The sequence below is a fragment of the Gymnodraco acuticeps genome, unplaced genomic scaffold, assembly GCF_902827175.1.
Source record: "Gymnodraco acuticeps unplaced genomic scaffold, fGymAcu1.1, whole genome shotgun sequence".
In the NCBI taxonomy this organism is placed as follows: Eukaryota; Metazoa; Chordata; class Actinopteri; order Perciformes; family Bathydraconidae; genus Gymnodraco; species Gymnodraco acuticeps.
The window spans coordinates 1231506-1258201 of NW_022990125.1; the positions used below are offsets into that span (position 1 = coordinate 1231506).

General features: G+C 45.2%; 1 protein-coding gene across 1 annotated transcript in view; it reads right to left on the minus strand.

Moving 5' to 3' along the window:
* npffr2a (neuropeptide FF receptor 2a) overlaps positions 1–26696 on the minus strand; it is a 40544-nt gene that overhangs the window by 10029 nt on the left and 3819 nt on the right. The window contains exons 2-3 of the mRNA XM_034216713.1: positions 23630–23964; positions 2295–2394 (exon numbers count right to left, since the gene is read on the minus strand). Of these exons, the coding sequence (XP_034072604.1) occupies positions 2295–2394; positions 23630–23957 (428 nt within the window). The 5' untranslated portion in view covers positions 23958–23964. The remainder of the gene's footprint in view (positions 1–2294; positions 2395–23629; positions 23965–26696) is intronic.

The following is a 26696-nucleotide window of genomic DNA, read 5'->3' on the forward strand; positions in this document are numbered from 1 at the left end:
CCGAATCGAAGGTTAAAAACACAAGAGCATTGTACACAATTTAAACCAATCAATATTGTGTAATTAACAAAGATAAACTGATGTTTTTTAGCGGATGAGTAATGCAGATATCACTGTGTAATCATTTGACAGTGAGGGGAATACTTCCGGTTTTATTATGAAAACTTCGAGACCGGAAATACTGTTTTCACCCTGTGAGGGTTGACGCTAACTTTACCTGGAAGCTGCCACATATACACGTTCTCCTGGCGAGACCTGACTTTATGGGGGGGGGGGGCTGTGATGGCCCCAGAGCCTGTTGCCTGTTAGTGGTGTGTGTTGCAGGTCCTTTGATGGGGGTGGAGCTGAGGAAACAATCAGCATAACTGGGGACACCTGGCCGGAGCCCAGGTTCTACTTAAGCCCAGCTGCCCAGGGTTAGGGTTGGGGTTGGGGTTAGGAGTCAAGGGGCCTTCGCCACTCTCTCCAAGACTCCTGTGGGGAGACTCTCGCCGGGATCCTTTCCCCTCGCCCAGCCTCTCATCATTTGTGTTGTTTTTGGTGTTGCCACAATAAATGTGCTGTGGTTTTTGGAAAGACTTTTTTGAAAACGACTAAGGTTCGTTTTCATCTTCGTCTCCGTTTCGTCTCCGTGTGGACGGGGCCTAAATACAACATGTATTCATCTTTAAACTTCTTAGCCATTAAGAGAGCTCCTAGCAGGGAGGAAGACTTTAGGCTTAAGAGTTTCTTAATCGGAGGAGAAATGGCAGAAAACAGTGTTTATTATTATTGTGTTAATACAGACTTAAATGATATGCATACATTTATATTGCCTTTGCAGCACGAAAACTTGAACGGCCTTATTTGGAACATTCTGTCCTAAAGGTTGTCAAATTAGCAATTATCTCTCTCAATGGGTCCAATGGATGTGGAAGATAAGGGCCATTTTGGTTTCATGAACCACTGAGTGTCTTTATTGGGAATCAATTGGACCCCGCCTCCAATGCTGTATCCGTTTCTAAGAGGACAGGAAGCTTTCAAAAAGCCGACATCATTATCAGATATTGCGTGCCGTGAAGCATGGTGTAATTATAGGCAGCGGCATGTGTCTGTTCTCAGACTAGATTAGAAACTGACAGTAGACATAACTGATGACTACCATGTTAGAGAGAAGGTTTATTGCTTGGAGCTCTCGGATCTTTTGATTTGTAGTTTAAGAACACACGCATGCAGAGACATCTGGGCTGATCAATTTCAATACATGGTGTTGATGTTAAAGATAAGAGGAAAAAGGGGATTATGTTAGATATGATGGTATGATAGCAATAAGCTCACATATGAATAGATGCAGTTGTTAGGATCTGGCTTTTCCGTGCATTAATAAAACGGCCAATAGGGCAGACAAAATGCCCTTTATCCACTCAAATCTAACTCTAATTTTCTGCCTGATGGACGGTGACTTTGACCTTTTGTGTCAAAGCATTTCAAATTATTTTCCTTTCTAGAGGCACAGACCCCCTCAGGTAACTTCAATTGGTGACAGTGCTGCATGCTTAAGAGCCAGCTGGTGTCATCTGCATGAACAGCAATTAGGCAATTCAGCACAATGGTTGAAAAGAGGACAAGCACATAAAGATGAGAAGGCTGTACAAACATCCTCATTGGGCTGTCTTTATACGGGGATGGACAATTATGTAAAGGGAGAAAAAAGACGATGTGGTGCTAATTTTGTTTTTAAACTCACTTAAAATGTATCTTTATTTTTGAGTGAGGTTTAAACATATATGTATCTAAGGTGAGCAGGAACCTTGGGGAACACATATCCGTTTTTAAATATTCTGAACTCAAGGTTCACTAATGAAGACTTTCTTTTTAAACATTGTTCCAAAATGGGAAAGAAAATTCACAAATATGATGCCATCAAACTATCACTTCACCAAGAAGAAATGTTAGGACTCATTTTAGATTTAACACCCAACAAATTGATAAAGGCTGTTAGCTTTCCTCTCAGCCAAATCAAATTAAAAAGAAATTCTGGAGCATTCTTACATATCTTCCTATCACAAAAAAATATAAATACAGAAGGCTCCAGAAAGGCAGTCACTGAAAATTGAGATTAGAATACTTAGTCAGGAAAATTAATCGGGTTGTGACGCCTTTGGGACGGTTCGTGTTCTCAGAGTGGTTGCTGCTGTAATCCGTTTACTTTTGCACATTAAGCACTTGGGCAATTCAAGTGTGAAAGATGCTGGGTAGAGGAAATGTTCTGTCATATTACATGTAGCAGTAAAAGTGAAATACAGCCACTGTACCTGTCTACAGCAATAGCAACCAGAGTGAAGACGGATGCTGACACAGAGATCCCCTGGACCATGCCGCTCATCTTGCAGACCAGGCTTCCGAAAGGCCATCCTGTTGGCAAGAACAACACGTCACAACAAAACATCAGTGCACGAATTCAGACTGCCTCGAGCACATTCACATAAGAACATTAGAGTATTTGGGAGGCTTTTGCAACAATATATAATTAAGCTGTCTTGAGGGGGAAAAGTCTAAAACGTGTTTAGCCTACTTTATCAGGGCTGAGATGCTGACAGTGTTTGTGTCTGTTACGGTGTGCAGGAATCAGGACCCAAATGCAGATTTAAGTGACAAAAATAATTCCTTTATTTCAAGGCTATAATATACAGAGACAGAACAGAACACTCACCGCAGACCAAGTCATTACACAAGACAACCCGACAAAGAGAGACAGAAAACCCAGAACTTAAATACACCCAGGACTAATCACATAAACACGAGACAGGTGAGGAGGGAGGAGAAAACAGAGGCACCAGGTGAACACAATTGGGTAATCAGGGAGGGAAACAGACAGAAAGCAAACGGGCAGGAAACGGGGGTGAACACTCTACAAAATAAAACAGGAAACCCAAAGATAGAAAAAGACAAGAAAAACACCAACACAGACAGATCCTAACAGTACCCCCCCCTCAAGGGACGGATCCCAGATGTCCCAAAACAAAAAAAAGTCCAAATCCTCAAGCAGGGTGGATGGAGGGGGTCCGGAGGAGGGACGCATCACTAAGCCACCAGGGTGGGTGGAGGGAGTCAGGAGGACGGGACTGAACTGACCGCCCAGGGGCACGGCAGAGGACCAGGAAGGGGTCTCGGGCGGACGGCCCGGGGGCAAGGCAGAGGACCAGGAAGGGGTCTCGGGCGGACGGCCCGGGGGCAAGGCAGAGTCCAAAAAGGGGAAGTCGGGCGGACGGCCCGGGGGCAAGGCAGAGGACCAGGAAGGGGTCTCGGGCGAACGGCCCGGGGGCAAGGCAGAGTCCAAAAAGGGGGACTCGGGCGGACGGCCCGGGGGCAAGACAGAGTCCAAGGTGGGGACCATGGAGGGGTGAAGGCAGCGGCAGGAAGAGTCAGGGGGCCGGGCCCGAGGGCGAAGGCAACGGCAGGAATAGTCAGGGGACCGGGCCCGAGGGCGAGGACCGCGGCTCTCAGGGGGCCGGGCTCGAGGGTGAAGACCGCGGCTCTCAGGGGGCCGGGCTCGAGGGCGAAGACCAGACAGCTCCGGAGGCCGGGCAGGAAGGCGCTGACGGGACAGTGCCGGAGGCCGGGCAGGACCCGGTGTCGGAGCTGGTGGGACAGGCCTCGGCAGGATCCCCCACGGAAGAGGACCATGACACGGGACTTGCAGGATCCCCGGCAGGAGAGCAGTCGGCGGGGCCTCCAACGGCACAGGACATAGGATTGGCAGGACCCCCGGCAGGAGAGTAGTCAGCGGGACCTCCAACAGCACAGGACAAAGGGTTGGCAGGACCCCCGGCAGGAGAGTAGTCGGCGGGACCTCCAACAGCACAGGACAAAGGGTTGGCAGGACCCCCGGCAGGAGAGTAGTCGGTGGGACCTCCAACGAGACAGGACAAAGGGTTGGCAGGACCCCCGGCAGGAGAGTAGTCGGCGGGGCCTCCAACAGCACAGGACAAAGGGTTGTCAGGACCCCCGGCAGGAGAGTAGTCGGTGGGACCTCCAACGAGACAGGACAAGGGGTTGGCAGGACCCCCGGCAGGAGAGTAGACGGCGGGACCTCCAAGGGGACAGGACAAAGGGTTGGCAGGACCCCCGGCAGGAGAGTAGTCGGCGGGGCCTCCAACGGCACAGGAGAAAGGGTTGGCAGGACACCCGGCAGGAGAGTAGATGGCGGGCCCTCCAACGGGACAGGACAAAGGGTTGGCAGGACCCCCGGCAGGAGAGTAGACGGCGGGACCTCCAACGGGACAGGACAAAGGGTTGGCAGGACCCCCGGCAGGAGAGTAGTCGGCGGGGCCTCCAACGGCACAGGAGAAAGGGTTGGCAGGACACCCGGCAGGAGAGTAGATGGCGGGCCCTCCAACGGGACAGGACAAAGGGTTGGCAGGACCCCCGGCAGGAGAGTAGACGGCGGGACCTCCAACGGGACAGGACAAAGGGTTGGCAGGACCCCCGGCAGGAGAGTAGACGGCGGGCCCTCCAACGGGACAGGAAAAAGGGTTGGCAGGACCCCCGGCAGGAGAGTAGACGGCGGGACCTCCAACGGTACAGGACAAAGGGTTGGCAGGACTCCCGGCAGGAGAGTAGTCGGCGGGGCCTCCAACGGCACAGGACAAAGGGTTGGCAGGACCCCCGGCAGGAGAGTAGTCGACGGGACCTCCAACGAGACAGGACAAGGGGTTGGCAGGACCCCCGGCAGGAGAGTAGACGGCGGGACCTCCAAGGGGACAGGACAAAGGGTTGGCAGGACCCCCGGCAGGAGAGTAGTCGGCGGGGCCTCCAACGGCACAGGAGAAAGGGTTGGCAGGACACCCGGCAGGAGAGTAGATGGCGGGCCCTCCAACGGGACAGGACAAAGGGTTGGCAGGACCCCCCGGCAGGAGAGTAGACGGCGGGACCTCCAACGGGACAGGACAAAGGGTTGGCAGGACCCCCGGCAGGAGAGTAGTCGGCGGGGGCCTCCAACGGCACAGGAGAAAGGGTTGGCAGGACACCCGGCAGGAGAGTAGATGGCGGGCCCTCCACGGGACAGGACAAAGGGTTGGCAGGACCCCCGGCAGGAGAGTAGACGGCGGGACCTCCAACGGGACAGGACAAAGGGTTGGCAGGACCCCCGGCAGGAGAGTAGACGGCGGGCCCTCCAACGGGACAGGAAAAAGGGTTGGCAGGACCCCCGGCAGGAGAGTAGACGGCGGGACCTCCAACGGTACAGGACAAAGGGTTGGCAGGACTCCCGGCAGGAGAGTAGTCGGCGGGGCCTCCAACGGCACAGGACAAAGGGTTGGCAGGACCCCCGGCAGGAGAGTAGTCGACGGGACCTCCAACGAGACAGGACAAGGAGCTGGCAGGACCCCTGGCAGGAGAGTAGACGGCGGGACCTCCAACGGGACAGACATACGATTGGTAGGACCCCCGGCAGAGGAGTAGTCGACGGGTCCTCCAACGGGACAGGACATGGAGTTGGCAGGACCCCCAGCGGAACCTCCAACGGACCAGGACATTGGGTAGGGACTTGAGAGGAGACTAGAGGAGGGACCTCGAGAGGGGACTCGCGAGGCGAACTAGAGAGGGGACTAGAGGAGGGACTAGAGGAGGGACCTGGAGAGGGGACTCGAGAGGGAACTGGAGAGGGAAACTGGAGAGGGAACTGGAGATGGGACTAGAGAAGTGACCTGAGGAGGGACTAGGGAAAGGACTAGAGAAGGGAACTCGAGAGGGGAACTAGAGAGGGGACTCGAGGAGGGACTAGAGAGGGGACTAGAGGAGGGACTAGAGGAGGGACTAGAGGAGGGAACTCGAGAGGGGACTGGAGAGGAGACTAGAGGAGGGACTAGAGATGGGACTAGGGAATTGACTAGAGGAGGGACTTGAGTAGGGACTAGAGGATGGACCCGGGAAGGGACCAGAGAGGGGACTAGAGGAGGGACTTGAGAAGGGACTAGAGATGGAACTCGAGAGGTGACTCGAGAAGAGACTAGAGATGGAACAGGAGAGGGGACTTGAGAAGGAACTGGAGAGGGGACTCGGGAGGGAACTGGAGAGAGGACTTGAGAAGAAACTGGAGAGGGGACTCGAGAGAAAACTTGAGATGGGACTGTGGCAGCTGGGGCCAGAGCTGGGGCCAGAGCTGGGGCCAGAGCTGGGGCCAGAGCTGGGGCCAGAGCTGGGGCCAGAGCTGGGGCCAGAGCTGGGGCCAGAGCTGGGGGCCAGAGCTGGGGCCAGAGCTGGGGCCAGAGCTGGGGCCAGAGCTGGGGCCAGAGCTGGGGCCAGAGCTGGGGCCAGAGCTGGGGCCAGAGCTGGGGCCAGAGCTGGGGCCAGAGCTGGGGCCAGAGCTGGGGCCAGAGCTGGGGCCAGAGCTGGGGCCAGAGCTGGGGCCAGAGCTGGGGCCAGAGCTGGGGCCAGAGCTGGGTCTGGAACCATGGCTGCGGGGTCTGGAACCATGGCTGCGGGGGCCGGAATTGAAGCCAGAATCATGGCTGTAAGGTCCGGTTCTGGAGCCGGAAACATGGCTGTAAGGTCTGGTTCTGGAGCCGGAAACATGGCTGTAAGGTCCGGTTCTGGAGCCGGAAACATGGCTGAATGGGCCGGCTCTGGAGCCGGAATTGAAGCCAGAATCATGGCTGTAAGGTCCGGTTCTGAAGCCGGAAACATGGCTGTAAGGTCCGGTTCTGGAGCCGGAAACATGGCTGTAAGGTCCGGTTCTGGAGCCGGAAATATGGCTGTAAGGTCCGGTTCTGGAGCCGGAATTGAAGCCAGAATCTTGGCTGTAAGGTCCGGTTCTGGAGCCGGAAACATGGCTGTATGGGCCGGCTCTGGAGCCGAATCCATGGCTGCCGGGACCGGTTCTGGAGCAAGGACCATGGCTGCTGGGGCCAGAACTGGGTCTGTAACCATGGCTGCTGGAGGCTGAACTGGTTCTGGAACCATGGCCCTTTGGGCTCGTGCTGCCAACCTGGCCTTGCGACTCCTTCCTTTAGGAGCCGTTTGGAGGCTCCGTGGACCTCCAAAGGCCAGACGAGTACCAGCGAATGGCTCCTGGACTGTAGCAAACACTGGGTGAGAAGCAGGGGCTGACGCCAGACGGACCACACCGATGCGTGTGGTATCAAAACGGGAGTTGGGAGGCCTGGGGCTGTCAGGCAGGGGATAACACACCGTGAGAAAATCCAAAATCCTGCCCGATAAGAATTTAACCAAGCCTGGCTTCTCCATAGTAATCCGGCGTGCCTCTGCCAGAACAGCCTCTCGCTGCTGAACCCTGGACGCTCCCAACCATCGATACGAGCAGTCATCCAAAGCAAAGGAAAACTCCAATAGCTCCTGCTCAAAAGGATCTGCTGGGCCCATATTTTGGTCGGGTTGTAATGTTACGGTGTGCAGGAATCAGGACCCAAATGCAGATTTAAGTGACAAAAATAATTCCTTTATTTCAAGGCTATAATATACAGAGACAGAACAGAACACTCACCGCAGACCAAGTCATTACACAAGACAACCCGATAAAGAGAGACAGAAAACCCAGAACTTAAATACACCCAGGACTAATCACATAAATACGAGACAGGTGAGGAGGGAGGAGAAAACACAGAGGCACCAGGTGAACACAATCGGGTAATCAGGGAGGGAAACAGACAGAAAGCAAACGGGCAGGAAACGGGGGTGAACACTCTACAAAATAAAACAGGAAACCCAAAGATAGAAAAAGACAAGAAAAACACCAACACAGACAGATCCTAACAGTGTCTTATTGTGGCTGACTCAAAGGTAACAGAGACTTCAAATGTGTTCAGAGCTTCACTAATACTGAGGGCTAGACATTGCTGCTCCATCTTTAAATCATTGAATCTGTCTCTTGTGAGTCCCACAGATTTATGAAAGAGCAATACATCATTTCTGAAGTATCCCTTTTTTTCGACAGATGCCGAAGGATTATTGATAATGTTACTTGTAGCAGCCAGTGGAGCGAGGTTCAAAAGAGTTGCACTTTGTTGTGTTCATGTTCTATTCAGTGATAAGAACTTTAGGCAATGGTTAATTATAGCATGACCATGATGTGTTCAATGTTGTCTTGTAAAACATTTTTTATGAAAAAAAGTATGCAAACGGGTACATAAAAAAGGGATGTGGGATGTTAAAGCACAGGATTTATATTTTTCTTTAAAACAAATTCTGTGTTAACAATTTGTTATCGAAACGTGGAATTTCACTGGTATTGCTACAAAATAATACATTTCTGGATTTCTGACCCCTAGTCAGTAAACAGGTCATTATAATTATGTAAAGGTCTCCTATCATGCAAAATGCACTTTTTAATGTCCTTTATACATAAATAATGTCCCTGTGGGCAAGGAGACTCACAACGTGTCAGAAAACAAAACCCTCTCTCTTTTCCTCCGTACCCAAATCTCTCAGAAACAGTGCTATCAGAAACAATGCACGACGTGTTTTGGCCGTAATATGGTCTTTGTTTACATTAGCATCGCTAACACTCAGAGCTAACCTGTACTGGAGAGAGTATGTGTAAAAAAAGGAACTCACCTTGTGGGAAACCCGCAATAGGAAAAGCATTTGAGCTCCATACTGTTTCAGAAATAATCCTTGATGTGGTTTGGAACATGATATGGCATTTAATCACGGCAGAATTTAGCTGTATCACGGTAGAATTCTGATCAGGCATTAGCTCCGCCTTCTCTTTTTTTCTTTTTTCAAGCTAAGGGCCCAAAATCCGCGTTTCTCTTACAGGGCTGAAATAGAGGGATATGAGGGATGTCTAAAATGCATAATGCTAATCATTGCTGACCTTTCAATGCATGCCTAGTTAATTAGAAATGATAAATATACACAGTGTATTTATTAACACAACAAGTTCACAATTCTCCTGAAACTTTGGCTCGTTAGTAGTATCTTTTACTTATTGACCTTCTTTTTTTTGTGGGGAACATACTGCAAATAGTCAAATGAGAAACCTTCACTTACAACTGAGCCATAATTCTTTCCAAAAATGTCTTCTCTGGAGAAAACACTAATCTCTGCAACTAACACGATAACGGTTACAAACATAGCACTTATGATTCTTGGTTGTTTTAAGTCAGTTGAATTTAAATTGTTTCAAAACCTTTTCTAAAAACAATTCACCTGTACTATTTATGTACATATCAAATGTGAACTTGTTTTAATACTCACAGGTAAAAGTACATTTGTCTATTTTCCAGATTGCCATTTGTTGTATCCCCTACCTGTCAAGTGAAAAACAATTATCTACTAATGTTTGATTTTTTTTCTGAACGGTTTTTCTATCTTTAGAATTTGCAAACACCATGAAGATGTCTAAAGCTAGAAAAACTATTTAAAAAGCTAGAATCATCATGTATATATGTATAATAGTAAAACATTGACAGAAAACTATTAATTTCACAGAGATTACTTTGATGTCCTTTCAATGAATTTAGCTAAAACATTAACTCTAATAAAAAGTCACATGTTGTCTATTAAGCTTGTGATCATGCAGGCCCATTAACCAACATATCATAAACAGTGTGCCTTTCATGTATTCCTTGTGATGCTTCTTTCATGGGGTTCACAAATTGCAAGAGATCACTAAGCAGTGATTCAGATCCATTAGAGCATTAAGCACATTAACTATCCTAATGTTGCTCAAGATAAATGCTTTCTTTGAGAAACAAAAGCAGATTGTTGGGTGTCCAGTCTGAGGCAGGCGCGCCGGATTCATTTTAGAAGTGGGGGGGCCAAAAAAAAAGTGCGTGTGTATCAGCGGCGCCGGATTCATTTCAGAAGTGGGGGGGCCAAAAAGTGCGTGTGTATGTGACGTAGTCGACTTGCCAACCCTCACGATTTTCGTGGGAGACTCCCGTTTTCCTCCCGGGGTCATATTTATCCCGCATTTCTCCCGATTTCTGACTAAATCTGATTTGTTTCATTCTAACATAACGCACCAAATGTTACTGTTTCCACTCGGACTTCAATACAGCTACACCATTGTTTGGTTTCCATGGTAACGTGTCTCTTTAGTAGCGCGAGCAAATGAAAGTCTGAGAGGGTCTTCAGGAGGAAGATACAGATAGTCAGAGAAAACAGAACAATAATGGACAACTCGACCCTCTGCTCACTCCTTTCCTGTACATTAAACTATACAGACCAGCCCACACATGTGACAGCGCAGTTGCTCATTCCATCTCTTCTTTTTTCTTGCTACGCTCTTGTTTGACAAGCTGAATGTTGACTGGTGTTTGACTGAAGTAAGCTCTGTGAAAAGTTCCAGTTATTAACTCGGTATTTACAAAGCTGTCATCTCCACATTTGGAGAAAGTTACAAGCCGTTTGACAGCAGCACATCTGCATATTTCACAGAAAGCTCGTTTAGTGGTTTTGCAAATAATTAACCACTCTCTGTTTTTGTACCATTCTGCATTGAAGTACCTTCTCTTTGCCCAAATAAGCTATTATTTGCCCGTCTCAATGTCCCGACAACAAACCTCCATGCAGTCGGAACCAGCCTGTTTCGGTTCAACGATGCCGGCGGCGGCGGCGGTTTTGACAGCCTCTGCGGCCGCAGAGCTGCTGCTGGGGTTCATCTGGCTGCGCTGGTTCTATGGTTGAAGGACCAGGCTCCGGAGTGTGGATGTCAGGGATGTGACATTCAAGTTGTTGAATTTCAGCTTAGTTTGACTGTATTTTGTTTTCTTATGCGCCGGTTCTTCTGACATGTTTGCAAGTTTATCTATCTAGGTTAACGGCTGACACACACTGAACAACGTAACACATCGTAAACAACGTAACAAATAAACACATAAGCTTTGTTATTGGTTGTAATGTACATGGATACATTTGAATGGTGTGACAATGTCCTATTTGATTGGATTAAAATGTACATATTCTTCCTGTTATGTCTGCCTGCTGTATTTTACCTAATGCAAAGTGACCTGCTCCATCGAAATCAGTCGCATTGATCCGAAGACACATTTTGAGTTGTATACACTGTTGGAAAGAGGAGATTCCTAGCTTTCTAATGATATCAGGATTGTTTTTGTACTATATTAAGCAAAATATGTCACATTATATAATGACTGTCACCGAGTCATCATTTTGAGAAAAAGGCCTCAAAGTTTCCTCTTCTCTGGATCGATTATTAGCGGAGCAAATGATCAAAGTAGTACGGAGGGAAGATATTTTCGTTTGGATTACTGGTCTGGGGGAAGCTCGCGAGTGTGTGTGTGTGTGTGTATATACGTGTGTGTGTTTGTGTATTTTTGCGTTTGTTTCCCGGGGAAAACTTTCAGGAGAAACACCGGCTGTTGTTATGCTTGCTGTGACGTCAAGTTACTCCGTTCTCCGCTTGTAATTATGCCGTTACAAGCTTCAAAATTGTATTTATCATCTGAATTTGCCGAAACAAGTTTAATATTCTGAAAGCCAAGACTTTGTTTATTTGAAATCAGATGAAAACAAACTGTAACGGACCCTGCGGTGTTATCTATGATTACTATGCCTTACATTCATAATGTCAGCGGAGGGAGGGGAAGCGGCGCTGTGGAAGAGCAGAGTGGCGAGTGAGAGGCGAGCTGTGTTCTTCCCTTTACAAGCTTCAAACATGCCTGTAGCTAATGAGATTGAATATAACAATCAACAATAACAAAATATACACAGCTAGATCAGATGGCGTTCTTTTTAGATGCGACTTTAGAGTAGAGGGGAATTATTGAAACGGGATGTGTACAGTGTTCCGCGGCATCCGATGCTGCGAAAATGTGGGGCAGGGCCGTAAAGTGGGGGGGCCAATGGCCCCCCCGCTTCCGGCGCCCTTGGTCTGAGGTCAAGCAAGAGGCTCAGATCACTGCAGCCAGACAGACAGAGACAAAAGGCCACACATAATTATTCTGATCTCTCATCTTCAACAACAACGTAGGCCGTAAACATAGAAGGAGGAACCAATGTGTCATATCCCTGAAAGACATGCCATTCAGAGAACATTAAAATCTTCTCTGACATCACTTATTTTTCTATTCTGAGCCAATACGCGGCCAAACACGTCACGTCCCTGATAAACATGTCACCCAGAGGATATTTAAGTCTTTCCTTTTCTTCTATTTTGACGCTTGTCGTTCTAACTGGTGTGCACTTTTGAGCCGTACACTCGGCAACACTGTCCTGTCAGACTGTGATTCATAACCCGGGCAAATGTCATTGGCTATCTGAATGTCCACTCCCTAGTGCTGAAATGCATCAGGCTGTCATCACAAAGCTTCCTGGTGGGAATGCTGGTAGACTTCAAGAGCTCTTCCCACACTCTGATTGACACAGTGCTTCACAGCCCACTGAGTTACATTTACATTGTGTGATACCAAGTCTGTGCCTTTCCGCAGAGCCTGACTTGCCATCCCCTTTCTTTTTAGCAGGCATCACTTTTTCTGTTATTCCCTCTGCTACATTTGAGAAGTGCTTCTCTGACTGCTGTGCTTCTGGCAGGAACTCCATTTCAAGATAGCAACGTTGCTTATTTGTTAAAAACTACATATTTTCCTTTATATCTTGCTCTACTCCCTGATGGAGACCCTTCTTTCCTTGAAACTCAGTTTGGTCAGATGTTCAGCTGTAGGACAAGTTTGCAAATGCCAGTCAACTGGAATGATTAATGTTGCTTCCCCTCCCCCTCCTGTCACATCTCTACTATATGTCACATTCATACTTGGGTGAACAAATTACCTTTCAAAGGACTGCATTTAATAGCAAATCGGTACAGCTCTTATTGTTACTTTTTAAATATATACAGTATACACACAATAGAAGCTGCTAGTTCTAAAGTCTAAAGTGCACATCTTCTCACTCATTGAAAAAAACATTATGTATGAATATGCACAATATGTTATTGCAAAGGTTTGACTACTGGACATTTAATATTTGTATTCTCTGTGTGAATGCGAAAAGTTTTACTTTTTTTTAAAAATGCGTACACGCAAACAACTGAGATTTAAGGTGGGATAAGAGGATCTTCGGCAAATGAATATGAACACCTTTAAACTACAAATAAATAATTTTGTAAATGTAATGTTCAATTAAGCTACACATACACATTTGACCATGGAGCGGATTTATTTAAAAGTTTCTGGTTTACTCTTTGCTATTATTGTCTCGTGCATTACAATAAGAAATGATTACATTCATTTTGTTGAAGCTTTTGTCCAATTGCCTCCCAACAGTGAATTAACTTTGAGTTACCATCATTTGAAGTGAGCAGTGCTTAATGAAAGCTTTATTGCAAGTTCAATAAGGAAGACCTAACACGAGTCACTTACACGTCACTCTATGGCTCCCTTCCCCCCTCAATAAATACGAGGGCGTCACCCCTCAGCAGCCAATCGCTGCACATGCTAAATTCCTTAAATGCCTGCTCTTCCTCCCTGTCAGTTGTCATTGTAGATGATCACACGCAATGGTAGTTGCAATACAATACTCCTTCTCGTGAGAAAAACCGTAAGAAACAACTAGCTCAAGATGTCCAACTCGGACAATTCGGAACACGAACCTTCTCTGGAAGTCTCCGATCCCGGTTCGGCTCCCCACAGCGGTTTATCAACAGAGGCAGACTTCCTCATCGCCCGGCTCCTGCAGCAGGGCTTTCCCACAGCCCCAGGCCTCACTCTCTCTCAGCTGCGAGAGCTCTCGGACCAGGTCTCCAGCGTAGCTCCCCAGTCCGGGGCAGCAGCTCCAGTCAGCTCCCCAGAGAGCAGGACGAGGCCGCTGCCGCGGAGGTAAAAAAAGGGCAGGAAGTCGAGCCCTCCAGGATCCCGTCCCCCTCCAAAAATCCACCCCTTCTCAGGCTCGCCAGGCAGGGAGTGTCACACCCCTTATGGAGAGTAGCGCCGCGCGGCCGGCTCCCTGCAATCCCTGGCTAGCTCCATGATAGCTATCGATGCTCGCCTCCAGGCTCTGGAAGACTCCGCCACAGGAGCTTCAACTTCCGTTGGACTCAGGTACTAGTTTTAACGAAAATGTTTTCACTCACCCTTACACAGGGTTGGGTTGTAACGGAATACATGTAACGGTGTTACATAATCAGAAAAAATAAATAAAAATCAGTATATTCAGCTGGTGTTACATTTGAAAAACGAGTAATCTGAGTGCAGTTACTTTCGTAAACCTGAAGTGAATACTTATTGGAATTATTGGTGGAAGTTTCCTCACAATATGTAATATTCATTACCGGCAGAACCGTGTGCACAGCGCTGCAGCGTATCTGTGAGCGAGAGATGCAGCGTGTCCGTGAGGCCCCGCCCCGCACGCAGATGAGAGAGAGAGAGTTCTCTTTCAAAACATATTGGAAGGTAGAAACGGAGATGTTTAGATAAAACGTGGAAGATAACGTTTATGTAGCATTTATTTATTGTCGAAATGATGACATTTATAACGGGATCAAATCTAACTGAATGGCCTGCTGCTGCCGAATGCATGGGGCAAGTAACTGGGAAAAGTTTTAAAAGTTATTACATCGTTTCAGATAATAAATAATAATGATAATGCATTCTATTTAGGGGCGCCTTTCAAAGCACCCAAGGACACCTTACAATGCATAAACTATTCCAAGGAAAGGTTTTAAGACAGTACAAAGAATGCAGTCTGGGTTTTATGTGCGGTGCAGATGAGAGAGCTGTCCAGAATGACACTAAAATGTTGTGTTTGTGCTCTTCGTAAGCCATTAAAACAGTAAAATACGTGTCTCCCGTTCAACAAAACATACCCATCTGTTATGGAAAAGAAAGTATTGAAAAGAGAAAGAAAAGATAAAAAGAAGAAGAAAAGGAAAAAAGAAGAGGAAAGGAGAAGAAAGGAAGTATTCTAAAAGTAATCTGCCACCGGTAGCGGGATTGTGGTTAGTTTCTGATGCGCAGAAGAAAAATCTGACCCACTCTATATTTTTACAGGCCCACCCTAAAGTACATTTCTGCCTACGCTACTGGTCCGCACAGCAGCAACAACCAATCACATGAATCTCTTGCCCCCGACATACAAAGCAATAGCAATGTTAAAACGAAGTAAACTGGAAAAAAAAATTAAAAATCCCAAACAGGCGAAAACCTACCAGTTTCACCCACTGTCTCTGCCACCTCCCTCCATGCCTCGCTCCTCTGGTTTATATCCCGGTAGATGAACAGAGACTGATCATACAGCACCGGGTGATTCACTACCGCTATAATGAATTTTCCCTCAAATTTTTGGAATATGAGGAATTACCTGCGTAGTCTCTCCCAGCATACACGCGGTCTGATTGGCTAGCGCTTGTACTGGCAGATTTGCATAAACGGGATTTCATTGGCTAACGCTTCTGCCGAGGCGCCAAAAGTTGAACATTGCTCAACTTTTTGAAGCGAGCAACGCCAGCAAACGCTCCACGTCGCTTCCCAAAATACAGTTTTGCTAAAAGTGACGTCACTCCATTCAAAGTGAATGGGCAGAAGCGTTTGGAAGCTGTAACGCACGCCACCGTGTGGACGGGCCGTCACAGTGGCTCTGCGCCAGAAACATCAATAAATAAATAAATAACTAAACATTTTGAAATATCACCCCTCCACTCATATTAACATCCCTCAGCTAGCAGCTGCGCTATCTACTAACCCAGATTCCGTGTTTGTTGACTATCTCCTGTCAGGGCTCTCCCAAGGCTTCAGGGTAGGGGTCCTCCCATCTCCCACAGTGACTTTCGTAGCAAGAAACTTACAGTCAGCCGCTAAAGAACCCAACATAGTTTCCCAGCTCATCGACAAAGAACTTCTCAAAGGATATATAATCGGTCATTTTAGCTCCTCCCCCTTCTCAGTGTTCCGTTCAAATCCCATCGGAATAGCCACACGTAAATAAAAGGCTGATTTTCGATCTGTCCGCTCCCTGCTCCGGCCCATTCTGCAGCGTCAATAGCATCATCCCTCCAGATCAGTTTTCCCTTCACTATGCCTCAGTGGATAATGCAATAAAGATGATCAAGTTCACAGGGCACGGAGCTCGGCTCTCCAAAGCGGACATTACCGATGCCTTCAAATCATCCCCATTCATCCGTCTCAGTGGAACTTGTTCGGTATTAAGTGGGAGTCCAAACTCTATCTTCGCCGTTCGCCTGACCTTCGAGTGCAGAAGCAGCCCCCGCATCTTCAATTCCTTCTCGGAAGCGCTCTATTGGATCCTGCTGAACATCGTCAGAATCCCCTCCGTCCTTCACCTACCGGACGACTTCCTCCTCATAGACCCGCCACAGGACAGCTCAGGGATCTCACTGGCCAAGCTTAAACACTGCTTCAGGAGTTAGGTGTCCCTCTCTCCAAAGAGAAAACGTTAGGTCCCGAGACACGCTTAGAGTTCTTAGGCATCATCCTCGACTCCATAGACATGAAGGCGTCTCTCCCCTCCGACAAATTGCAGCGCATCCGGGACATCACCAAGTCATACTGCGAGCAACAAGTTATCACAAAACAACAGTTGCTCTCCCTTCTCGGACACCTCAACTTCGCCATGCACGTCATCCCCCAGGGGCGCTCGTTCATCTCCCGCCTCCTGGACGCAGCATCGGCGGTCGACAACCTCCATGACTGCGTTTTCTTAGACGAAGGCTGCCGCTCAGACCTCCGGTTCTGGTCCCTCCTGCTCGCCCACTGGAACGGAGTTACTTTCTTTTACGATGGCCTCGTGCGTTCCTCTGACTCAATGAGGTTCTTCACGGATGCCGCCCATCCATGGGTTTTGGGGGTTTCTTCCAGGGAGAGTGGTTCGCAGGGTCATGGCCGCAGGGTCAATTTCTACCTCAAGCAAGTTCTCATTAAATCCGGCCTATCACCCATATCATACCCGGGGCATTCCTTCAGGATAGGTGCAGCCACCTCTGCTGCTAATCAAGGTCTCTCTACCTCATCCCTACAACAACTAGGACGGTGGTCCTCCTCCGCCTTCACAACCTTCATTTGTCCAGACATCAGCGCCGTACGGGCTTCCCAAAGATCTCTCAGACCCTAACTATGGTATCTATGCATATAACTGGTGGTGGCTCATAAACACATTCATAAGTATACATGTCTCACTAAGGTACCTGATATTCAAACTTTATTCCCGTCCTAGTCCGCGGGCCCCGCCCACAGGGAATAACGTCTCGTCTCACGCGCACCTACACGTAACGGGCTTCATCTCCTGGACACAGGTATCCAAATCCCAGGCCCGTGCTCAAATGTGTCAGTGTAAAATGTATATCCTGCAAAGTCAGGTGTGGACTCGGGCCACCGCACACTTCGGTGTCAGTTACAAAACAAAGAAAATAAAGAAAGAGGAAAAGAGTAAAGAAGGAAAATAAAAAGATATATCCTGCGAAGTCAGGCGTGGAATCGGGCCACCGTACACTTCGGTGTCGTGGCTTCGGGCCACCGTACACTTCGGTGTCAGTTACAAAACAAAGAGAAAGAAAAATAAAGAAGAAAAAGAAAAAGAAAAATATATCCTGCGAAGTCAGGCGTGGCGGAAGGCCACCGTACACTTCGGTGTCGTAGCTTCGGGCTACCGTACACTTCGGTGTCGTGGACGTTGGGCCACCGTACACTTCGGTGTCAGTTACAAAACAAAACCGTTCGACCTTCGGGCGGCGTAGTCAAGCCCTGCTAGCCAGGCAGGCGACCCGCAGGTCGTTTTCAGATAAGACCGGCACTGATTTCGGCAGTCAGTCTCAGCATGACCCGTAAGCTCCGGCAGTGATTCCGGCCCAATGCCGCTTACATATGTTAATCTATTATCTTTCATTCCCAGATCACCAGTCACCCCACAAGGTAAGCAACTCAGTTCATCTCAGTATTTCATACTTCACTGGTTTTGGGGAATTCATCGGAGCGGTTCTTTCCCTCCTGAATGATTATCCTGCAAACCGGGGCCTAATCGCCAAACACCATTACATTCTCCTGTTGTATTATCATGGCAATCATTTCATTCATATGACGTGTAAACAATAAATATGTAATTCTTACATCACGTCTCTCCGGTTTGAAATGAAAGCTTTAGCGCAAGTTCAATAAGGAAGACCTAACACGAGTCACTTACACGTCACCCTATGGCTCCCTTCCCCCCTCATTAAATACGAGGGCGTCACCCCTCAGCAGCCAATCGCTGCACATGCTAAATTCCTTAAATGCCTGCTCTTCCTCCCTGTCAGTTGTCATTGCAGATGATCACACGCAACCCGCCTCCACCCCTCTCGCCTCCTGTCTCCTTCAGGACAAAGCTAAACCTTCCTCCTTCAGACCGGTCTCACCTACTCATCACCACCACCAGTGTCTAGACCCCGGGGATTTCATCGGAGCGGTTCTTTCCCTCCTGAATGATTATCCTGCAAACCGGGGCCTAATCGCCAAACACCATTACATTCTCCTGTTGTATTATCGTGGCAATCCTTTCATTCATATGACGTGTAAACAATAAATATGTAATTCTTAAATCACGTCTCTCCGGTTTGAACTTCTTTCCATGATAACTGTTGGATTACCTCTTAAGTGCACTTTCATTGCATTTTTTGTAATTTGATGGAGTGTAGAGTATTAAAGTGCAACTACAATGCCCAGCATCATTGAGAAACTTTCCATTATTGTAAACAATGTTGCCCTTTTGTTTGGCAGCCAGTAACCCTTCTACTAAAATATATTCAACTCAATCATTCAAAATCAGCAATAAATCAAATAGTAAGAAATGTTGAAGCTGATGAAGCTTAGTGCTTTCATGAAATCCCTCTGCTTCAGTTCTCTCCTGATCGATGCCTTTCTGATTGTGTTTGACATTTTCTGCACTGACTGATTGGGGACATGACAAACCACAGCATTTTTCACAGCTGAGCCTTTCACAAGCACCAACTTATTCTCCTTAACATCCCCTTAACCTCTGGTTTTGGCAACTAAAACTCAAGTTGTTTGATGGAAAGATTGTGTGTTTGAAGGAAAACCATGAGGTTTAATGTTTTATTTATAGGAGGCATGGTGTCGTTTCCTGTGTTGAAGGCACAGGACACTTAAATCCCAAGTGGATATTCATTAAAATGTTAACAGGGAGTTGAGCATTAATGCTTCCTAGACGCCTATCGCAGGCTTTCCTCCTGCATTTGCACTTTGAAACTTACTGGAAATATAGCCAGCAGCAGGTTGTTACAACCCGGCACATAGGCTGCCGTAAGACAGTTCTGGCTATCTTCATCCAGACAGCTGCCTCCCTATTTGGGAACTTTAAATAGTGAAATAAGTAGGTACAGCTCCTTACAACTTCACATATCAGCGGTCCCTAAATGCAGAATAAACAGAAACATGGCGACTGACCAAGGTTCTTCCCCAGCTGTTGCCTGCAGCCAGTAAGGACAATCCAATAGAAAAAGATGCGATCCGAAAGATTTTCTTAGCTGATGCTAGTTCCACATTCAGGACGCAGTCTGAAAACTTTGTGCAAAGATAGATATTCAAAAACGTCAAAGTTTCATTTTCTTGGAAGGAATAAAAAAACAAATCCTTGTTTTTGGCTGACTTTGACAACTGTGTGCATGTCTGTAGTGTTGTTCTGCATCCCACCTCATTCACTGGCCAGGAGCTGCACTTACTGTATGTTTGCTTAGGCATGCATCCTGCTACTAAAACAAATCAACACATGTCAACATTTGGTAAACAGATGTATAGCTGTGTTGGTTGAAAGTTAAAATCATGATTTTGACACAATAGAAAACCAACAACATTGACTTTATGTAAGTCTTGTATTATGTAGATTCAATCGGCATATCAGGACAAAGATCAACAACATTTCCTTGGTCGCCACATGACCAAGCCTAATGTTTCGCTGGCCTCGCTGCATCCATCCTTTACTGTCAGGCTGAATCTAAAAGGCACATAACATTACAATTATAATGCTCTACAAGGGATGACCACATGCTAAATACTCAGCGAACTTTGTAACAATGTCAACTTTGTTCACAAAAAGGCTACATTTTGAAAATAAACTTGACATATACATACGCCTAAAGGAAGGAGCTCTTTGGTTTTAAATGGCCCCACGACCTTCCTAGAGCAGACCCCATAGGCTTTCTGTAGCACATATATTGGCTTTAAAATGGTGAAAGCTGTAGTATTTTGTACTTATGTGTTTGCATCAAGAACATTAGAGAACATTTGAATTTCCAAATAATGTACTTAATGTACACTGAATGCGAAATACAATTTTATGTCACCCTAAATGTTAGGGCATGTGTTGAATTAGTATGCATGATTGATGTTCTTTTCTATAAGAGTACATTTTATTTTGTGAACAGTAGGTAAAGATTTCAGAGCTCGCTTATTACTTAAAATAGTCAGATGTGAAAAAACTTGACACTACTCTACTGTAGGTTTAATTAAGATATTTAGATGTTTACACTGCTGAAGAAAACTGATTCCAAACCTCAAAAGATATCAGACAGACCTGTTCGGTTATTTAAAAAAAAAAATTATAATTCACTGGGAAGCAGATTTCTTCTTGTTTACTTCCGGAGAGATTTTTTTAATTTAATAAACCATTACATCCTTTTTAATGTGGAAATCTGATGCAAATATTTTTATTTATTTTTTGATAGCTGTAAGCTTGTCATAATATTTGTAGGATTTCATTCTAAATTATGTAATTGTTGGAGGGATTAAATTACACAAAGCACTGTGCCAGATGGATTTCAGCAAACTCCATGTCCAGGGTCTGTTCCAGATTCAGACTGATTACACTGCTGTTTTAATGCTTCTCTTTTTAAAAGGCAATAGGTGTAAAATATGTTGCACCTGTTTAGGCTTGGCACCCAATATGCAATATGTTGACTAATGATGCCATATAGTGGATGTGCACTCACTGTAATCGCAGCCAATTCATTTGTCATTCAATTGACATTCTTACATAACAAAAGAGACATGCTCACAGGCTTTATTTTGTGATTATTTCCCAGCTGACTGCACTGGAGATTGAAGCTGAAAAAAAGTATGGCTTCATTTTAGACAGTTGAGGGCAGACTTGGTTCATCCTAAATCATTATTGCCTTGTTTTTATTGAACAGAAAAGATGAAGTACAGTAAATGCTGTTTCTGTAGACAGTAGCCTACTCTCAGCAATGATCTCTCTCGCCTTGAGAAACGCTGCTGTGAGATTTGTATTGTTGAGAGCCAACTGTCGACTCCAATCATCGCATCGCCCTGCTCTTATTTATGCATGCAGCGATCACAATTTCAACTCCTCTGAGCCTTCCTCACTTCTGATAACTGCAGCCAAACAATAGATCATTCTTCTCAAGGACAGGTTCATGTTGCGTGGGATGGCCAGCAAGTATGTCTTTTAGTAGTGGAAATGGTACTCCATAATAGGTTAAGTCTCAACAGATCACAAAGCAGCCCTGAAGAGGACACATACCATAGTTGGGGATTAGGGAACAAGGTAATCAAAGGATTAACAAAGCTAGCAGCTCTGTGATTTGTCATGTAACACTAGTATGCTATTTTATTGAAGTACATTTCCAACTGCTTGGTGCTCAACTCTCAATGTAAACATTTATATTTGTATGAATGCACTAGCTCACAGGGTTCTCTGCAAACTTTACAGCATGAGTTCACTGAGAATGTCTTTCATATCCAAGCAATTACTACTGAAATATTGTTTCCTGAAATTAGTAGCGATACACAGCCATGGTTACAGTGTTTACATGCATACACTAATGCTCAGATTGCAAGGTATTGGAGCTGATAAATCCTTTATTTGCAAGTGTGGGTGAGTTCTGGTCCTGAACATAATTAGAGCACAAAATATCTGCTAATTACAGATGTTTGTGGATAGGATTTTCTAGAATGTTAGCGTATGTCTTTGCATTACGCTTCAACTGAGACTGACTGTAATTAGGCAATTAGCTTGTAAATGTATCTTGTCATGAAGCGAAAATATTTGACGAGGGAAGATTAATAGGGGAGACCAGGGACAGTTGCAACACTTTTTCCCCAATAAGTAAAAAACCATTTACAATAGGATAGCCATTTTGCTATATTATACATTATCAATATGTCAGCTACTGAAACAATGTATTTAAGATGTTTTTATGAAATAAGTACAGGTTGGAAAATGTATTTTTTTTAAAAACTCAACTGTTACAACTGTCCTTGTGTACAGGGACAGTTGTAGCACATGCCAGGCACGGTTGTAACATGTTAATAACGGTTACCTTTTTTCACACTGCATGACAACAAATAGGAAAAGCTGTCAAATTCTAAGGCAACAAGATTTGAATGGGGTTTCACACATCCTCCAACAAACAATGAACAGGATCACAGATAACACACACAGCATCATCCTCTGTGAAGGATTAAACTGTTCTCTGAGAGGTGCTTCTACCTTAATTATGTGGACCTACCTCCTTTGAGCTGAGACCATAATATAAATCAGCTGCCTCCATCAGGTAGTCTCTCAATAGCATCCCCTGCTCTGTTGAGAACACCTTCTTTGGTGTCCAGTAGCCTACTCTTGGGGGTGTTTGTGATCCCTGACTCTCCAACCTCAGCCTCCTCTTATGGAACCGGTACAGGGTGACATGGCATATATCCAGGGACTTTGCCACATCCCTGAATGATTCGCCCTTCTCAACTTCATTTGAGGCCCTCTGCAGCAGAGCAAGTGGCACTCCCCTGTCTGTCTTCCTCTTTCTGATATTTGGCATACTGTAAACACACACACACACTTTAGGCCTAATGTACAGTATTATATTCTGTTTATTTTTACAGGGACAATGCACACCAATCAACAATACAACTGTATGCTTGAATGAACAATTGATCATTCCAGCAAATGAGCCATCATTGTAAATGTGCCATGTTACAACCGTCCCGTTACAACCGTCCCAGGACCACCAGTCTTACTTCCACCCCCTGTGAACCTGCCTGGTTGCTAGCTTGACCCATATTTAGCTAGTTATATTTGTAGCTTACAAAACAGTGATTCTAATAATACTAGTTTGGATTCCTAGACATTTGAACTCAAGACAGTATCCAAAAAATACATCATATAATTGTAGTTAATATTTTACCTCAGAAACACACTTTTGCTGATATCTTACGCGAGAAATTCAAACATGGCTCCTTTTTTTCTCAGCGATCTTACCATCTAACTGCGCATGTGCAGAGTGAGTTTCATCACTCTAGCTTGTTTGTGATTGGAGATATTGAAGGTGTTACAACCGACCCGTGTTACAACTGTCCCTGGTCTCCCCTACTTAATGTATGCATCCTCCATGGTACCATGAATGTCTTAAACATAGTTAATGGCACTTCTTTTTTAATTCTGTCATGGGATTAAGTATTCGACAAGTGGAAAATTGGACCTGTTGTTGTAATGACACAAACATTCAGGCTATCGATTTTTCCTTCGAAGACCATGAATGCTTGTTCCAATTTCACAGCCTCCATACCTTTATTTGTTAGCACATTTCAATCTGTGTAGAAACGGACAACTGTCAATGAAACAGCCAGCTTGGCTAATATTCCTTGCTTTGAGAAAAGTTAAACACGTCAAAAACAACAACACAGTGAAAGCTTCAAATTAGGGTTCTGCTCACCTGTAATTATGTTGTCAAGAAGTGTTGTGGGCATGCAGAAAATCCCAACCAGGAGGTCGCTCACAGCAAGGTTCAAGATGAACAAATTGGTGACAGTCCGCATGTTTTTGCTCCTCAGCACAATGAAGCACACCACTCCATTTCCCACCATGCACACGAGGAAGATCAGCAGGTAGGACACGATGAAGATGGATGCGGTGGACGGCTGGTGCAGGTAAAATCCAACATAGGTGACGTTGTTCCTCGGTATGAAGGACTCCACCGAGGAGTTGTAAAATGTCCAGTTGTCATAGAGTTGAGTCAAGTTGTCCTCAAGTCCTTTGTTCATTTTAAACCTAAGAAATGAGGGATGGCTTTATGGTCAATCACTTTATTTTCTGAGGCCATATTGAAGACTATAGTATTTAAAGGTGGGGTAGGTAAGTTTGAGAAACCGGCTCGAGATACACTTTTTGTTATATTCCATGGAATGCTCTTAACATCCCGATAGCAATGAATATCTTAAGTGCTTTGACAAAAAATCCATTAAAAAAAAGTCATCTGTGGAAGCCGTAGTACTGTAAAAAGCACGACCAATCATTTTAGCGGCCCGGCTAAAGTAACTGGATGGCCTACCTGCCTGTCAGCCTCCATCTGTGCACAAACTTATCTCGTGCCCTCATTGGTCATGTGCGCGTTCGTGTGTGTTGGAGGAGGGGCTCTGTGAGGAAGTGGCAGATTTGTTCCGGCTGTGTATTTTCAAATTCTAGCGATCTCGAGCTGGTTTCTCCAAAAGTACTTACCCCACCTTTAAGTCAGCTTTAAATAATGAAGAAAAAGACAAAACCCTAAAATGGAACACCAATACATTTTTCTGTAATCATGCTTCGGTGCATACATAAATATGTATATGTAAACGTTTTAGTTGTTTTTCAACACTTGAGGCATCAGAGTCACTCACATATGGGATTTTTGATTTCTCAATGATGTGCCTCTTAGCTCCTCCGGCTTTTGTTCTGCTTTATAATCTTATCATCACTATTATCTTTAAGGACGTCCCAATTCTTAAAATCTATCTCAAGGAGAGAGGAGCAAGAAGGGTCCCATGAGCAGATATGATCGAGGGATCTAAGTGTTTTTGGCACCTGCATTCAAGATGTATATTTATTTAAATGTGGGATCAAACACTTCCCTTTACTGTCAGCGCTATTCTGACCCAATTCCGTAACATTCCAACTGGATATTACTAAAGCTGTTGAATGCTGCTACAACCAATTCAACTGATTTTCTTGACATGATGTTTACAAGTGCAAATGGCTGCTAAAGTGCAGTTAAAATATCAATAGGAACATTGCTTTGCACTCAGCACTCATTCTTCTTCATGTTGTCATAAAGATAGCAATGTGTTTGTGTGTATATTATAAATCAATCACAATTTAAATATGTCTTTTAATTGTATAGTATTTTGTTCTAGTGCTTTACCTTAAAGAATATATTAAATAATGTGTGTGTGTGTGTGGTGTGGTGTGTGTGTGTGTGTGTGTGGTGTGTGTGTGTGTGTGGTGTGTGTGTGTGTGTGTGTGTGTGTGTGTGTGTGTGTGTGTGTGTGTGTGTGTGTGTGTGTGTGTGTGTGTGTGTGGTTGTGTGTGTGTGTGTGTGTGTGTGTGTGTGTGTGTGTGTGTGTGTGTGTGTGTTGTGTGCATATGTGTCATTAAAATAATAAATACAAAGAAATATGGCATCCGTAAATTCTTGCCACATCTATGCTACTTTGTGAATTGAATTATAAGTAAACAAATAAGTTGTCATAAACGCTGTTATGCTAATGTTACAGATCATAACAAACAGCGGTAAAACAATTCAATGAACGGCCGAAGTAGCTTTGACAAACATATTTAATTAATGTTACTTTAAAACGACGCCTCCGAGACAAAGATGTCTCGTTTTGTTAAATGCTTTTTGCATCCATCTAGGAAGGGAGGATGTACAAACTCAGAAGTGAGCAAGACCTTGAATCCCCTTTTATACGTTTCATTTGGTAAATGTTTAAGGGAATCTTTCACACAGCTAGAGCCGCCCCATTACTAACATTGACCACCTGATGGATTTCAACTCAAATAGTCGCTTTCCTGCAGCTTTGGTTGGGACTACCCATGCTGAGGCAAACTGCAGAGTCCAAAGATGACTCGCCCTTTTTCAAATTGCGTGTAGTCATTTGATCCATTGCTAATATTACAATTAAAATCTCTAAAATATTGAGTAGTGCAGCTAATTTTAGTTGCACTTATAGGACATTGTCCCATCGTTGCCATTAATATGTAGAGTGTGCATAATTCATCATATCACCAGCGCTTGTATGGAAACCAGGCACATCAGCTCTTTCGTGTTTCATGAAAAAAATATCGTAGGCTACACCTCAGAACGATAATGCCAAAAGTAAAGTCATCAAGTATCCAATCAACTCCCTGAAAATATGACGTGTTAATCTTAATTAATGTAAGGCGAAGCCAATTGGTAGAGCACATTAAAAGGGCTATTCAGCTAATCCGACTGCACTGGCTGCTTTATAAGGAGAAGGGGACGTGGAAGGACATATGACGGGCCTACTTACACGCATTTGCATCTGTTTTCTCTCTCTTCAGGAACCAGTGCCTTGTTCTGTTTTTGGATTGAGTTTTAATGAATGTTCAAATAAAGAAACTGAAACTGAAACTATGATTTTTATAATATATTGATCTGCCTTATTTTTTTGTATTTGTTGCCTGAGCTACAAAATGTCCAAAGCATAAGGTCTTTGAAAATGTAATATGAAAAAGTACCAACTCAGTACAATTCAGACATGATTATAAATTGAAAAGAGAATCTTTGGCATCTTCCCTCGAAAAAAAGACTTGGTTGCCAAGAAATCGATGAAACATATTCTTTGGTAAAACCATTAGTCGAAAAGTTTTTTTTTTACCATTGAATAATCTTTTAGGCTATTTATTAACAATACATGTTTTCTATGGTTTATTGTAATAATTGGGAATCAAATATCATTGGATTATCGTCCAATTGTTGGTTTAAACAACTTATTTCACACATTCAT